The following is a 16,501-nucleotide window of genomic DNA, read 5'->3' as shown; positions in this document are numbered from 1 at the left end:
TGGGTTCAAGCAATTCTCCTGCTTCAGCCTACTGAGTAGCTGGGATTACAGGCATGGGCCACCATGCTCAGTTAATTCTGTATTTTTAGTAGAGATGAGGTTTCTTCATGTTGGTCAGGCTGGTCTCAAACTCCCAACCTCAGGTGATCCCGCCTGCCTTGGCCTCCCAAAGTGCTGGGATTATAGGCATGAGCCACTGCGCCTGGCCAGTAATTTCTTACAGTTATCATTATGAACTCATAAATTTTTATATACTTGTGTTTAAATCACTTTTTGTTTATTATTTTAATGCTCAAATTGTCCTATCATTGGCCATTAGGAGTCTGTCTTCAATGCCTTTCTCATTTTCAATTTAATTTTTTCCCCAGGCATCCCCAGTGATTTATCAAAAAGAGAAACTATTTAGCATTGTGGCTTTCATAATTTCTTTCTTTCTTTCTTACTTTTTTTTTTTTGAAGCAGAGTCTAGCTTTGTTGCCCAGGCTGGAGAGCAGTGGCGCGATCTTGGCTCACTGCAGCCTCCACCTGCCAGGTTCGGGCAATTCTCTTGCCTCAGCCTCCCAAGTAGCTGGGATTACAGGTGCCTGCCACCACGCCCAGATAATTTTTGTGTTTTTAGTAGAGACGGAGTTTACCATATTGGCCAGGCTGGTCTTGAACTCCTGACCTCAAGTGATCCACCCACTGCGGCCTCCCGAAGTGCTGGGATTACAGGAGTGAGTCACTGGACCCAGCCCATAATTTCTTCTATAACTAGTATGACAAATTTGGGATTGAGAACACTGTTAATTCCATGTTCTTCAAGGGAGAAACATACTAGTTTCTCCCTTGAATAGTTAGAGTCTATTTAATTGGTACTGGATTCCATGAGTGTTGGTTATAAACCAGGAATAGTACAAAAGTGACAGTATAAAGTTCCAATATGGTAAACAGCCCCAGGGTGCTTGCCTGCCCACAGGAATAGGAGAGGTTGGGGCTTGAGACACTGGGGACATTTGTTCTCATGTCTACTTATTTTGTCTAGGAATCTTTGTAGAAAGCACTATTGTGAAGTGAGTGACAGCGAAGCAGGTACCAGATAGTGATTTATGATTTAGGGGCTCGTTGCATGTGGAACCCAGCAGCTGTCCTGGTTCTGCTTCCTGGCAGGGGTCTAGGGAGCACACTTGAGCCCAGTTTTGAGATTGCAAATATGTTTTTCTTCTCCATCTTACTAGATCTTTTGGCAGTATTCGACATATTCCCTCCTTGGAAGAGCTTTATCTTAATAAACTAAAAAAAAAAAAAAAAAAAAATTCCTTCCTTTCCCAGTAAGGCTGAAAACTAATTTTCCTTTAAATACTAAAGAGAGATGCCCGACTAAGAAACTGATAATAGGAGGACCTAATGAACTCCAGTGGGGCTTCTGATTTTTGGTGTCTTTCCCCTAACCCTGGAAGACAATAGGAAAACAAGTGATGTCATCAGAACAGAGCCATTGGCAGAGCCTCTTGGGGACCTGAGTGGTTTTCCTGTCTCTGATAGTCTCTGTTCTGAATTAAGTAATGGCTTGTGATGGAGGTTGGTACTTCCTGCAACTCTTTCACATTTATAGTTATATGCTTGCTGTTAGTAAACAGATGCATTTACTCCAGAAGGAGGCTTTAATGGGCAAGGTGTGAGAGAGTGTTGGGAGAAAGAAGGATTCCTGATCATTCCTTGTCACAAAAATTATGGGTTTAATGTATGAGATTGGCAGTTGTGCAGAGGTTGGGACTCAATACAACTGTATGTATTTGAATTAGAAAGCCTTGCATTCCTAGAAACTGGATTTCAGACGGGCTTTCCTTGTCCTTTCTGAGACATACAGACCCTGTACTTTTTTTGGAAACCCCCGTATCACTTAGGATACATTTGGCCACAAACGCCTAAGAAGACGGGGAGATAAACAGTGGGACAGCTGGCTGCAGCCCTAAAATGCCTCCTATAGTGCTATTGAGTGCAAAAATGAATGGTTGGCCTGTGCTATATGTAGCCCAGCTGTACCTGCCACTGTAGCAAACCCTGGATTCTCTCAACATAATTGACTGTGGCTGCCTATGCAGATGTGGTTCTAGGTGCCAGGCCAGGTGCTGGGGGTACAGTGGTGAGGATATCCACATGGCTCCCCCAGAGAGATGATGGTCTTGAGGTGGAGACTGTGCCGTGTGGGAAGCAGTCCTTTTTTGTTTTTTGGTTTTGAGACAGGGTCTTGCTCTGTCGTCTAGGCTGGAATGCAGTGGCGTGATCAGGTCTCACTGCAGCCTCAACCTCCTAGACTTCAGGTGATCCTCCCACTTTGGCCTCTCAAGGTTTTGGGATTACAGGCATGAACCATGGTGGGGAGCACTCCTAAGGAAGGACAGGGGCCGCTGGAACACACAGGCAGCTGGGGAAGATTTGGAGAGAAAGGGAACTCTTAAAGGATCAATGAAAATTTGCCGGAAGAGAAGTGGGTTTCAGTAGAGGGTGGTTTGCAGACTGTTTTAGATAGGAACACAGTAGCAAAAATCCTAAAGGTGAGAAAGTACAACCTGTTCTAGAAACTGACTCTAGTTCAGAATGGCTATGAGAGATAAGGCTGGATGAGTAGATAAGACCCTGATCCCAAGGGGCTTGTACGCCATTTTAAAGAGCTGTTATCTAGGTACTGGGGAGCTGTGGGAGGGGTTCAGGATGGAGAGTGACACAATCAGAATTTCTGGGAAGATCCTTGTGCTGCAGTGGCGAAAGTGTAGGTGGGAATGGACTCTAGGCTGAAGGTGAGGTAGCCAGTTAGGCTGTTGCAGTTACTCAGAGGAGGGATGATGTTGGCTTGAATTACGGGAATGACGGGTGGCATAATGAGTGGATGCAGCTGACAGCTGTTTTGGAGATCTACAAGCTGAGGAAGGAGCCACTAAGGGTGATGGCCACCTTGTTCTCTTGAGAATTCAGGGTAAAGGGTACCATTTGCTAAGATAGGTCACCTAGTAGAAGGAAGACGTTTGTGGGAAGAGATGATGAGCTTGGTTTTGGACACATGTTGAGTTTTAGGTGTCTGTGGAGACATCTATTCGGCATTTAGAGTTAGGGTCTGTAGCTCAAGAAGAGACAGCAGGGAGCATGAGAATGAATGGGAAAACTCAGGGAGAGTGGGAGGCAGCAGAATAATAAGAGAGCTTAGGACCAACCCCAAGGAACCCTCAAATGAAGGGACAGGCCGAGGAAGAGGCAGTTCCTAAGGAGAAGGCCAGCTAAAGATGCCTGGCCAGAGAGGCAGGTGGAAACCTAGGGGGAGGTGCTGCTTGGAAGCCAGAGGAAGAGTGTTTTTCAATAATAGCATTAAAAGCTGCTGAGGGATTGAACGAGGTGAGGACTGAGTACCTGGTGGGTTTTGTGACAAGGTCCTTGTTGACCTGGAAGAGCTGCTTCATTGGAACAGGTGGGGCTGAAGTTGGGTTGTTGTGGTTTGAGGAATGATGCACAGCCAGGGAGGGGACATGAAATGTCGACAGCTCTTCCCAGAGGTTTACCCATGAAGTGGGGAAAAAAGTGTATTGGTTGGATGAGCTGTCAAAAGTTGTTTGTTGAGCCTGCCTAGATGGTTGTAAGTAGGGCTGTAGTGAGGGAGAGAGGTGAGAAGATGGGGAGGGCAATGGAGTGAGTCTCTGAGGAGGTAGGAAGAGAGGGCATGGCAAGCACATGGCTGGCTCCGAGTGTGACTGTCCTGGGGACAGTTGTCCTTTGCCACCAGTGGTGTGTCCTCTACCAAGTCCCCTGTGGTCCTTTGTAAATAGCTTTATCTGGAGGCAAAATGGCTCACAGCCAGAGTTAGGTTTTAAGAAGCTGTATCTGCCACATTCATGTATTTTCTTGTCCTTTCTCTGAGTGCAGTTAACCTGTTAGAGATGCCAGAAGTGAAGCTGTCCATCTGGGTAGCTTTGGATCCCATTATTGCTATGAGGCTTTTGAAGGACAGGGTATGGCCATGCTGGGGATGATTGTAAATTCATTCAGAGTGGGGTCCTCCTTCTGCTTGGTGTTTTGTTCTGACAATTGAACTTGCCAAATGGAGTTAGTATTAGGGCTAAAGTATTTCTTTGTTATTCCTAACAATACACACACACAGATGCATACTCTCACACATATATATGTATATATTTTTTTCAGTAGGAACTCAGATGAAAGGCTACTTGGCTTTTTCATTGAGATGGCCACCTAAGTCCCTGACACTTATTAAGGATGCTTATTAAGGATAGACCCATCTCTGGTAATTTCTCTCCTAGGATCCTGTCTGTGTGAGTGGGGTGTTGCCCTCCCTGGCAACTGGCCACAGGGCTTGATCTAGAAGATGGAGGCCATAGTATTCAGCAGAAAGGTTAGGCTTAGACTAATGACTTTCCTCCAGGAGAAAGTTGATAATTTGTATATAAAGCAATGCAAAAAGTTGTGTAAGTTATGGAGTTAGTCAGTGAAACTTGTGAATTTGAATGCAGTGTCAGTGGGAAAGGCAGAGTTGTTGGAGGTATAACCCACCAGTACCTTGAACTCCGCCTTTTAATGAAATTTCCTTCCTCCTGAGGTGAGGAGTTTAAGACCAGCCTGGCCAATGTGGCGAACCCTCATCTCTGCTAAAAATATAAAAATTATCCAGGCGTGGTGGCGGACACGTGTAATCCTAGCTACTTGGGAGGCTGAGGCAGGAACATCCCCTCCCGCCCACTGCTCCCTCTGGTCCTCCCTCACTGCCTTCTCTTGCTTCTGCTCTGTTCTGATCTTCGGGTCAGTGCTGTGTGTATGGAAGCTTCTGGGCAGTTGGTGGAGAAGCTTTCTGAGCATGAGTTTCTCCAAAAATGCTAATGGCTCTTACTGAGCCCCTAGTGCACAGGACACTATATGTGTCCCTCATCCTAAGTGCTTCTGCCTTTCCCTAGAGGGTCTATGTAAACCAAAAAGGGTGGGCCCTCAGAGGAGCTTTCCCCCTTCCTTTAAAACATCACTCTTGTTTCCTGTTTATTCTAGCACTACAGCCCCCTTGGGAAGTGGCTGAGGAACTGTGGGAGGATGGGCGGTGGTTGAGAGAGAACCTGAGAGGGTCTGCCCCACTTGGCCTCTGTTCCTGGCCCTCGGGATCGAAAGGGAAGGAAGGAGGAGGGGTGCCTGGGAGCTGGGTGGGTATGAGTCGGAAGAGGCATGGCAGCCTCTCCCTGCCATGCTGGTCTCGCCTCCCACCAGGAGCAAGGCAGGAGTGGATGCTGGTCTGGTCCTGCTTCCAGGGCTGCTGCAGGGGCACCAGTCAGGCACACGAGCAGGAAAGTGTGTGCTATCATATCTCAGTGTAGTCTGGACACTTTGGTCCATCATAGGTCAAGTAGAATTAATTAGCTCATCAGTTCAGCAAATCTTGGGGCACCTGCTATGTTCCAGATACCGCTCAGTGCAGTGGTGGACAGGTAACTCCTGGCCCCTGACACACCGCCATGTCTGACATGTATATGGTGTTTTTACCATGTGTCCCAATTTACATTCATGAACATATACATGTGTCCTGATAATGCCTATTACAAAGCATACATGGGAAAGAAAAGAATGAGGTAAGTAGAAACAAGTCCTAAGATTTCCTCCCACACTTTGGCAGATGGTTCAGCTTCAGAGTCTGCTAGCATGGACTGTTGCTTTAATGGTTAGCCCTTGTGTTTCAGACACCACTTACACAGTTTTGAGTCGGGGCTGCCGGTGTGAAAGAGCTTGAAGCAAGGTAGGCAAATGCTGTGCCCAGATCATTTATTAGCAGTTGGCCCCAGCAAGGCCTGATGCTCTCCTTGGGAAGGGTGTCCAGCTTGTCTGGGGTGGGTGTTTTAGGCTCTCGTGCTTCTGTCCTGTGTGCTGTGGTTAGGCTATTGTGGGGAGTGCGGCAGGCACCTGCTGCTATTCAGTACTTTATAGTTTTCATAGTCTTTCATTGAGGTCACATTGGTCATCCCAACAACCTTCCGAGATAGGGAGTCCTTTCCCCACTGAAGACCAGAGGATGGAGGCCTGTGCTGCGTATCATGAGTGTCAGAGCTGGCCCTGGGCCTTGCTTTCCTGGACTGGCTGCTGCCTCATTCTGCAGAAAGTTTTCCTTGACATCTTCCCGCCTCGCTGTGCCCCAGAGGAGCAAACTGATGAACATGTTCAGAATGTACCACCTTTCTTGTGGGAAGGAGCATGGGTTCCAGGTCCCTGCCTCCTTCCGGACCCTCTGTGGAAGCTGCTGCTGGCACTCAGCTTCCTTTTCCCAGGTGTGAGCAGTTGTTTCCCCAAGCAGAATGCCTTTGTCCACGGGGTGGGGAGGAGCCAGAAGACTGCAGACCTCCACGTTCTCTCGTTTCTGTTCCCTTTGGCATCCACAGGACATCAGGAGCTGGGTGGCTGGCTGACCTGTCCCCCCCTCCTCCTGTGTGTCTTCCCCAGGCTGTGCCGTTTCCCCCCTCACAGGGATTTGCCCTTGGCACATGTTCGGCTCTATCTCAGCTTTTGGGAGAGCGTGGTCTGTGTTGGTCTCCTGCTCAGAGGATGCTTCCTTAGCAGGCCCAGGTGAGGCCCAGGGAACCTGGAGTTACTCACTTAAAGGCAGGGGAAACCTAGAAAGTGAATCTCTTTCAGCCTTGTTTGTTCAGGTGATTACTTCATTTCTTAGTTGTTCAGATCGGTCCCTCTGAGTTCTTGGTAACAATAGTTGCGGTATCTTTGTAACAGTTCTCTATCTCCTTTTACTACTCCCTGCTTCCGGATACCCCTCTTCACTTCACCCCTTCCTACAAGGAAGGAGAGGAGTCAGGTCTGACAGTGTTGCAGGATGCAGTGCTGGGCTAACGGGAAATCCAGAGAAGCTCTTAGCACGGAGCTGCAGCTGCCTGCTCCTCCCTCACAGGACGCTGCCTGGGTTCCGTTCCTGTCCTTCCCTGCCTGGGGAACTAGCAGCCTTTGTGAGTCTCCTTGACAACAGGATGGATAAGTTAAAAATAACCTTGTGCGGAGCTTTCTGTGTGTGAGTGCCCTCTCGCCTGCTGTGCTGGAGCACAGTCCCTGCAGCTTCTAGAGGCTCTTGGAATGCATCTGTGGGAGTCTCGGTGGGGTCCAGGTGCTAGCATTTTGAAGCCCCGAGATTTTAGAGGTGAGAGCCAGATAATCAGGCAGCATCATTACCTTGTAACTCATAATGATTACCGTAATATTACTGGCAACTGGTGGTTGCCGATGGTGTGTGGGTGTCAATGTTGAAATAAAGACTGGACAGCTGTTCTGAATTCTTCGTCTTCATTTAGTCTCCCTGGAGAGGGGCGACTCTGGAGACCTTACTGTGTTTCAGAACCTCTGGAGTGGTGTACTGGGACACAGCTCCGAGTGAGAGTTCGGTTATACCTCTTCAAGGAATCCCCACTGGAAGGAGGGTCCTTACCTTACTGGGCCCCTTTTATGAGGTGAAGACGCCAAAGTATAGAGGCACTTGGATGACTTATCCAGAGCCACCTGGCTCGGCTGTGGCAGAGTAGGGAGCAGTCACTGTTGTCAGAAGCTGTGGCTCTTCCTCTCGGATCCTAATGATGAGGCGTCTTTATCAGGCCTTTACCAAAGCCAGCTGTCTCTTTTTTATCAGCAGTCTGCACTAGGCGAGGCCCTCTGTTTTGCTAATCTGTTTTGTGTTTCTGTTTTGCTAATCTGCACTAGTTAAGGCCCTCTGTCTTGTCACAGTTGTAAACTAATTTAGAAAGAGCTGTCTCCCTGAGGGCAGGAGCTGGGTTTTTCTTTACACACCTGGACCTAATTCCTCTCTTCTCCTTCCATCCATTAGTAAGTGTCTTGCTGTGTGCCACGCATGGGGATAATGAGAACAAGAAGTTATGTTCTTGTCTTTAAGGAGTTTATTGTCAGCCAAGGAGACATTTATGAAAGTCCCCATTGTGGCCAGCGCTGAGAGGGAGAAGGTCTGAGTGTTAAGAAAGCAAATAACTGGAATGTCTAACCTCACCTGAGGTGAAGGTGGGGGTTAGAGCAGTCTGAGAGAACATATTGGTAACACAAAGTACTCAAATCTGGAGCACATAAACCACTATAAATCAATAAAAAAAGGAAGGCAGAAAACTCTGAGAAAAACTCGCCAATAATTTGGAAAACACTTGACAAAAGAAGATATCCAAATGGCCAATGAACATGTGAAACAGTGCTCAATTCCATGTATTTATCAATCATCAGGGAGGTCAGAGGACCTGGGTTAATATGAGACGTTGGGCCACATGTTGAACTTCCCAGATCCTGTTTCTTATTTGTAAATGGGGCTTCTGTCCTTTCCCTTCCTTCCAGTACTGCTCTGAAGCTTGCAGGCATGGGAAAGGCTCTTCAGACCGTGCATGCTATACAGATACTAAGTAGTGTTGTTACTCTAAGTGATTTAATTTCTCCTCCACCTCTTCTCATAGCAGCTATTGTAAATTCCCTTATGAAAGAAAAGACTTGAGTAGTAGGATGATTCCTAGGATTCAGAATATCCCGTCCCTTGATACTTTGGGTAAAGAGCTTACTGCCGGCATGGCTCTGGTTCCCTAACCCAGGCTGGGAGCAGGGTGAGTTCCTTCGGGTCTTTTGACACCCAGGGCCTGGTGGCAGGGAAAGGACTGAGGTGCACCAGTCCTGGCTCAAGCATTGGCTGGAGTAGGCTGTCTGGTTCGTCGTCCACACTGACTGTGATTGACCTCACAGAGTGCTCTAGTGAAGTCCAGAAATAACACTGTGGACTTGGGGCATGTTGACATTAATGGGTCTACCGGGGCAATAGCTCACACTACCTGGCTTCCCCTGAGAGAGCCTGGTCAGTGCCATTTACTGCCCTAGCAGGCTCAGGGATAACCTCCTGGTAAAACCGGTCCCTGCCTCCCTTTTGCATTCTTTGGATACAAAGGAGCCATGTTCTCTCTTCTGGATCTGTCCTCTGCAGTTGAGCAGATGGTACATGGTGCAGATGCACACCTCTCTTCCAGCAGAGTGCGGCTGGCCACCTCGGCACATGTCACAATAGTGTCAGGATTGCTGCTAGTCCTGTCGGTCCCATCACCTGACTGTGCCAGGTTCTTAGGCCCTGTTTGGAGTCTTTCCCCATAGATCTCTCATGACAAGCATAGACTTCTCAATGGTCGACTCAGCACTTTTGACCTTTTTCTCTTCTATATTTCTGCCACATAGGAGTCAGAGTCAGAAGCAAAGGTAGATGGAGAGACTGCATCGGACAGTGAAAGCCGTGCAGAATCTGCACCCCTGCCAGTCTCTGCAGATGATACCCCGGAGGTCCTCAATAGGGCGCTTTCCAACTTGTCTTCAAGGTAACCTGGCAGGTGCTTGTTGGGGGCTTTGCACCATGTCTAAGTGCCCTGGAAGAGCCTGCAGAGAGCCCGTGTTCTTGCAGAACAGGCCCGCTCCCTTGCCTCAGCCTCCCATGCCGCTGCTCCAGGCTCCATTGAGTGTAATCTAGTGCTTAGCGGTGGCAGTGAGCACAGTGACCAGGAGGGGAGGGCAACCAAGGCTGGAAGGATCTGGCCCTGGAAGGGTGCTCCAGACTGGACTAGGAAGTGCAGTCCAAAGAGGAAGAGGGGACAGGAGGGATGGAGGTGGGTGAGGTCAGCAGACACTGCACAGCACAGGAAACCGGCCTTGGGTTTATGATTAATGGAAGGCTGCTTTTCACTGAGGAGTCCATGTTTCCAGTTCAGTTTAGTTTCTCTCTCCCACATCCATTGTGAACAATTCCTTAAATTCTCCAGGAAGAACTGGGAAACATCTTAACCTAGGTGAATCTAGTTAAAACTTTTGGCCCTTGAGAACTTAGTTCTTTTAACACAGCTATGTGAGTAGATCAAAAACAACTTATAAAACCCCAAAGCATTATCTCAGTGTTCCTATGTGTGCCTCCAGCTGTGCCCTTGGGAGTCTGAATTGTGCAGTGGTTAAGGGCGTGGACTTTGCAGCCAGACCCCTGGATTCAGATCCCAGCTTTACTGTTTGCCAGCTATTCAACCTGTGCCTCTGTTTCTTTGTCTATAAAAGCGAAGTGTGTTGAGGATTGAAGGAGTTAATATATGTAAAGTCCTCATAAAATTACCTTATGCATATTTGTGGTAGCTGTTATTATCATTGCATAATGTTACTGTTATTCCCATAATTATTCAGGGCAGTACAGTGTAGGATCCTGCTGCTGGAAAAAAAGTTTTTTTTTTCTTCAGATAGTCAGCTGTAGAAACCATCCAAGTGGATACAGAAGCAGAGGGTACTACATTTCCCTTGGCTTTTTGTTTGTTTGTTTTTTGCCTGATACCTTCTTTAAGATATAAGCTAGGTGTATTTTTCTGCCAAGTTTGGTTGTGGCTGAGGCATTGGTACTGTGGCCCTGCTCCTGCCAGCATGTGACTGGTGCTTCCGTCAAGGTGAATCTGGAAAGGACTGAGCTCAGGGCCCTCAAATCTCAGAAAGATTCATGTCCCTTGAGTTTGTGCATTGGTTTTTTTAACTGGTGTTTTCTCCTTCCCCTACTCTGACGTAGATGGAAGAACTGGTGGGTGAGAGGCATCCTGACTTTGGCCATGATTGCATTTTTCTTCATCATCATTTACCTGGGACCAATGGTTTTAATGATAATCGTAAGTGCCATTTCATACTATTTTAGTTTCCCTTTCAGTTTTTGCTGCAGGCCTGGTTGTCTTAAGTGCCAGGTATTGGGTTGGTTGGGGGAACTGACAGGGGTCCAGGCTGCTCAGAAAACATCTGCCATAGAACATCTGTGACTTTCCACTTTTCAGTAGCCACCTGGAGGGCCATTGATGTAGGCTAGTTGTATGTGGTGGAAGATGTATCTTCATTTAAAAAACTGACTTTATCGCCTGTAATCCCAGCACTTTGGGAGGCAGAGGCGGGCGGATCACAGGGTCAGGAGTTCGAGACCAGCCTGACCAACAGGGCGAAACCCTGTCTCCACTAAAAATACAAAAATTAGCCATGCGTGGTGGCAGCCACCTGTAATCCAAGCTACTCAGGAGGCTGAGGCAGGAGAATCGCTTGAACCGAGGAGGCAGAGGTTGTAGTGAGCTAAGATCACACCACTGCCCTCCAGCCTGGGCAACAGAGTGAGACTCTGTCTCAAAACAAACAACCGACTTTATTATTCCAACTCTGTAAAATTTTACCCTAGCCATGTCTCTATGTGACTCCTGGTTTTGTTTCTTGTTTTCATGGGGCCTCCCTCCTGAGTGTAGAGCTTTTATTAAGAAATCCCAGTCCACAGAGGTGCTCTCTCTGTCTTCCCACTGTCCTGGACAGGGTCAGGTGACCATCAGCTGCATGTGAGCAAAGCAGATGAGACTTTTGAAGTACTCAAAGTCAAAAGGAGAATGGATTGGTTGAATCCTCGGAGGTTCTAGAATAAAAAGTTAAAAAGGAGGTTCTAGAATAGAAAGTTAATTGAGGGCCGGGCATGGTGGCTCACACCTGTAATCCCAGCACTTTGAGAGGCCAAGTAGGGAAGATCGCCCAGGAGTTCAAGACCAGCCTGGGAAAGAAGGTGAGACCTCGTCTCTACTTTAAAAAAAAGTCTTTTTGGCTGGGTGCAGTGGCCCACGCCTGTAATCCTAGCACTTTAGGACGCTGAGGCAGGTGGATTGCTTGAGCCCAGGAGTTTAAGACCAGCCTGGGCAATATGGTGAAACCCTGTCTTAAAAAATAAAAAAGTTAATTGAAACATCAGGGTGTGTATTTTATTGTGAGTGGAAAATTGGATCTACTCCCTGTTACACAGAGGGCTGCATTGCTCTGTGGGATGGTGTGAGAGAGGAAGGAAGAGGAGGCAAGCAGAACCATTAGAAGCCTAATATTTTTCTTAAGTACAATGGATTTTCTGGAAGGCTCATGACCTATTGGTTTCCATTTCCAAAAATCATAAGAATTGGGGTGTCAGTGAATGTTTTGTGTCCCGCAGGTGATGTGTGTTCAGATTAAGTGTTTCCACGAGATAATCACTATTGGCTACAACGTCTACCACTCCTATGATCTGCCCTGGTTCAGGACCCTCAGCTGGTAAGCTCTCCGCCTAACAGAGGCCCTTAGAATTTGGATGATGTGCTTTTTGGCAGGTATTTACAGTGATGGTGGGTATTTCTATTACTTGCTATAGAAATAAATGCTGGGGAGGCAGATATCATGTTAGGTCATGCAAAGTTTTATGAAGAAAATGGCATTTGAGCAACGAGTGAAGAAATGGGTAAGAGAATGTTAGCAGAAAAAAGGAGGTGATTGCTGCAGACTTGCACAGTGCCTTTGAGACCTGAGTATTTCATAGGCCAGACTGTGTGGTTGGCCTTGGATTAGTCTTTAATAGTTACTTGAAGTCTGGACTCTTCCTGAGAAGAAACCAGATGGGCTGCATTCTGTGACTGTGTTTGCCTCGGTATTTGGATTCCTTAAACTCTGCGTGATGATCCCGTTTTTCTAGATCAGTATATTTTTCATGCTGTCATATCTCAGCATCCCACTAGAGTTGTCTGGAAGTTGTTAGGTTCTGCTGCCGGCTTTGCTTGTTATCCCTGGAACTTGGTTTTCTTATATCTAAGACAGATGGTTGAGACTTTGTGGTTTCCAGACTGGTGTTTGAGCCCTACCTCATCAGAGGTGTTTTGAGTGCCAGAGTGGACAGGAGTGAGACTGAATGCATGGAATCTGGGCTCTGCTGGGAAAGTTGGCTTTCTCTGTTTCTTAGGACTCAGCTTTCTTAAAGCAAAAACGAAAGAAAAACCTGTAGTACATGTCTGAGACCCCTTTCTGATCTGAAACTCTCTGCTTTATTGGCTGTAGTATTCTCAGGTGGTGACTTTTGAGCAGAGCACTGCACAATGCTGAGAAGACCTGGGGCAAATGTGGACCTTGTCACCCCACTGTGTGGGGGATACAGGGGTTGAGGCCATGACTTAGCCGGCTGGAGAGTAGTGGTTTTTGCCCCAGCAACCTGGTCACCATCAAGGAAGCCGATGTGCTCAGATGTAGGCTGGGCACCCACTTCCTGAGGTGTTTCCTGTCACCCAACAGCATGGGCTGCCTCCCAGCCTCCAGATGGAACTGTGATTGCCTCGTGGCTTAAGATGCAGGTCCCTGTTGCGGCTGTTCTTTAGCTGGAAAGCAGTGTTTTGCGTTTTGTTAACATACTCAGAAGGCCTGACTCCTGGCTGTGGTCACTTTACAAAGAAAGCTTTTTCCATGTAACAGAAAAGAAACGAAATATGAAGTTTTTGTACTTCATAATTTTAAAAAAAGAATGGGAAAGAAAAGCTCTCCACTTTCTTCTCTGTCTCAGGATCCTTGCTGGGGGTTTGCAGTGGTGGCTGCACGGTCCCTTACTCGGCAGTACTATGGAGGCTTGCAAGGGATGGCTTCTCTTCTCACGAACGCCAGTTGAGGAGAGAGGATACGCAAGTGAAGAGTTAACGCTAGCGGAAGGTCTGTGTCAGAGCCAGGCTTCAGAGACGGAGATGCATCATGAATTGCTTAGTCAGATAATCACATATTAGCTGCTATAGAAATAAATGCAGGGGAGGCAGATGTCATGTTAGGTCATGCAAAGTTTTATGAATAAAATGGCATTTGAGCAAGGAGTGAAAAAATGGAGATGCAAAGAGAATGTCAGGAGCAGGAAGAAGGCAGGAGAACAGCAGACAGGCGGCATAGCTGGAAGAAACCATTGTGATAGCAGTGAAGGAGTTCCTGTTGGGAAGAGTGGAAACGAGACTGGGGAAGCAGGATGAGGCGTGTTTTTGAAGGTCGTATGGTTCAAGGATCCCTCAGTTAGGTATGGGAATGCTACAAAAGGGGCAAAAATGGAGTCTCAAGTTTGGGAGAAATGGAGAGTGAATGAAAGCTGCTGTCTGTTTCTAGATAAATTTCTCACCTGTGGTGTCACCAGAGAGCAGGAAACTGTGGTCTGCCTGTCCCTCTGTGAGCTGTGCTGGGGGGCTCAAGGGTGGAGGGTATTCTGCTGCCCTCTGTCCCCTCCTCTGGGATGTCTGACTGCCTTGCTGTAAAGGCAAGGGTGCTCCCCGCGGCAATGACCTGTCTTCATTTACAGGTACTTTCTCCTGTGTGTAAACTATTTCTTCTATGGTGAGACAGTGACGGATTACTTCTTCACCCTGGTCCAGAGAGAAGAGCCTTTGCGAATTCTCAGTAAATACCACCGGTTCATTTCCTTTACTCTCTATCTAATAGGTATGCATTAAGCAGTTCACCACTTCTTGTGTCTGTATTGTTTTTGTATGTCTGTCAAGTAGGAATTGGGGAATTTCTTGGTTAGTGTACAGTTTTGTGACATTAACTCTGACCATGCAGGGGAGCAGAGCTGATGCTTTATGTCAGGCTGTAGCAGGTCTTTCCTTTTTTTTTTTTGAGACAGGGTCTCACTCTGTCACCCAGGCTGGAGTGCAGTGGCATGATCTCAGCTCACTGCAACCTCTACCTCCCGAGTTCAAGTGATCCTCCCACCTCAGGTCCCAAAGTAGCTGGGACTACAGGTGCATGCTACCATGCCCAGCTAATTTTTATATTTTCAGTAGAGACAGGCTGTTGCCATGTTGGCCAGGCTGGTCTCGAACTCCTGAGCTTAACTTATTGGCCCTCCTCAGCCTCCCAAAGTGCTGGGATTACAGGTGTGAGCCACATGCCTGCCCTTGTAGGAGCTCTTTTAAGAGAAATGGAGTGTGGGGGCGGGACTGTAGCCTGTGCCACCTGCCCCTGTGTTTCAGCCACCATTGAGGAACAGCACAGCATGGTCCTGTCTTGACTCTCCTGTTGGCAAAGATTCTGCAGTGGGACTGAAACAAAAATCATCTAGGAACTTACCATCTTTAGGGGAGTCGTTTTAGGAGACCACCTTGGGTGACATTGTGGCATGGTGGAAATTTTACTGGATTTAGGCTTAAAAAGACTGCAACCTCAGAGGGAGCTAGGAACCTAATGTTTCTGAGTCTCAGCTGTTTTGTAATCTAGAGCTAAAACTGCAGGGTTACTCTGGATTAAATCAAATACTTTAAAACTTCACAAACATTAAAGCGTTATATTAATATAAACTCAGCTGAGGCCACGTACTAATTCTAATAATGCTGATAATTTTTCATAGCTGCCTTCAAAGCTAGTTTGAAGTACAGAAAAATTTCTTCTGTCCGCAACGTCAGTCTGACCTATTTTTGATCAGCTTGATAGCAATACTTCTGTGAATGACACCTGACTATTAAAATATAAAATCTGCGAAGGGGTCTGCTGCCATTGAGGATATTCAGAGAGTATGCTGCAGACGCCGAAAGCAGCCTTCCACAGTGGGAGGTCAGGGGTCTGGAACAGCGACATACTTATTTCTGGGCAGGACTGCTTTTGAGGGGCTCTGCATATTTATGGGTAAAGGTTCCTTTCCTTCCTGGAGAAGGGGTCTGCAGACATGTTTTGCTACCATCTAGGTCACTGTGAGAGAGATAAAAAGGTGGTCTTGACCCTATACCATGTGGATCCCTCTTCTCCCAGCCCTGTGAATACTAGGACGGGTGTTGGCAAACCTTTTTTTTTTTTTTTTTTTTTTAAGAGGAAGCAAGTTTATTAAGAAAGTAAAGGAATAAAAGAATGGCTACCCCATAGGCAGAGCAGCCCCAAGGGCTGCTGGTTGCCCATTTTTATGGTTATTTTTTGATTATATGCTAAACAAAGGGTAGATTATTCATGTCTCCCTTTTTTAGATCATATAGGGTAACTTCCTGACATTGCCATGGCATTTGTAAACTGCCATGGCACTGATTGGAGTGTAGCAATGAGGACGATCAGAGGTCATTCTCTTTGCCATATTGATTTTGGAGGGTTTTGGCTGGCTTCTTTACTGCAAACTGTTTTCTCAGCAAGGTCTTTATGATCTGTATCTTGTGCGACCTCCTGTCTCATCCTGTGACTTAGAATGCCTAACGGTCTGGGAATGCAGACCCCGTAGGTCTCAGCCTGATTTTACCCAGCTCCTATTCAAGATGGAGTTACTCTAGTTCAAATGCCTCTGACATTTCCCCCATCACTTTTATAAGAGAACCCTTAATCCTAAGGGTTGCAGAGGGATGAAGATCCATCCTCTGTAACTTCTTCAGGCTGATTAGGGGCAATGATATTCCTGCCTACCTATCGAGGTCTCTCGTATTCAGGATAGAGAGGAGCTCAGTCAGAAAGTGTCAGTATGGTGAGGGCCATTCACAACTGGGACACAAAGTGATATCTGCAAGATTTTGTAAGTGTTTAAGAGAACATTGAGTAAGCTTATCCTGCATTCCTACACAAATAGTACAACAGCAATATATTCCATATCAGTAAAGCAAAATAAGCAAAACTATCCCAAGTAAACTAAAGAAGGCTTTCCATGAACTGGGTAATTGTTGGAACCAAGCTGATACAGCGTTGGTAGCTGATT

General features: G+C 46.9%; 1 protein-coding gene across 1 annotated transcript in view; it reads left to right on the top strand.

The window, feature by feature from the left end:
* CDS2 (CDP-diacylglycerol synthase 2) overlaps positions 1–16,501 on the top strand; it is a 69,105-nt gene that overhangs the window by 35,961 nt on the left and 16,643 nt on the right. Inside the window, exons 2-5 of the mRNA XM_003905040.2 lie at positions 9,223–9,359; positions 10,574–10,670; positions 12,002–12,099; positions 14,138–14,277. Of these exons, the coding sequence (XP_003905089.1) occupies positions 9,223–9,359; positions 10,574–10,670; positions 12,002–12,099; positions 14,138–14,277 (472 nt within the window). The remainder of the gene's footprint in view (positions 1–9,222; positions 9,360–10,573; positions 10,671–12,001; positions 12,100–14,137; positions 14,278–16,501) is intronic.

This window comes from Papio anubis, chromosome 16 (assembly GCF_008728515.1).
Source record: "Papio anubis isolate 15944 chromosome 16, Panubis1.0, whole genome shotgun sequence".
In the NCBI taxonomy this organism is placed as follows: domain Eukaryota; kingdom Metazoa; phylum Chordata; class Mammalia; order Primates; family Cercopithecidae; genus Papio; species Papio anubis.
The sequence above is the reverse complement of the archived record's forward strand: the minus strand, read 5'-3'. Positions and strand labels throughout refer to the sequence as shown.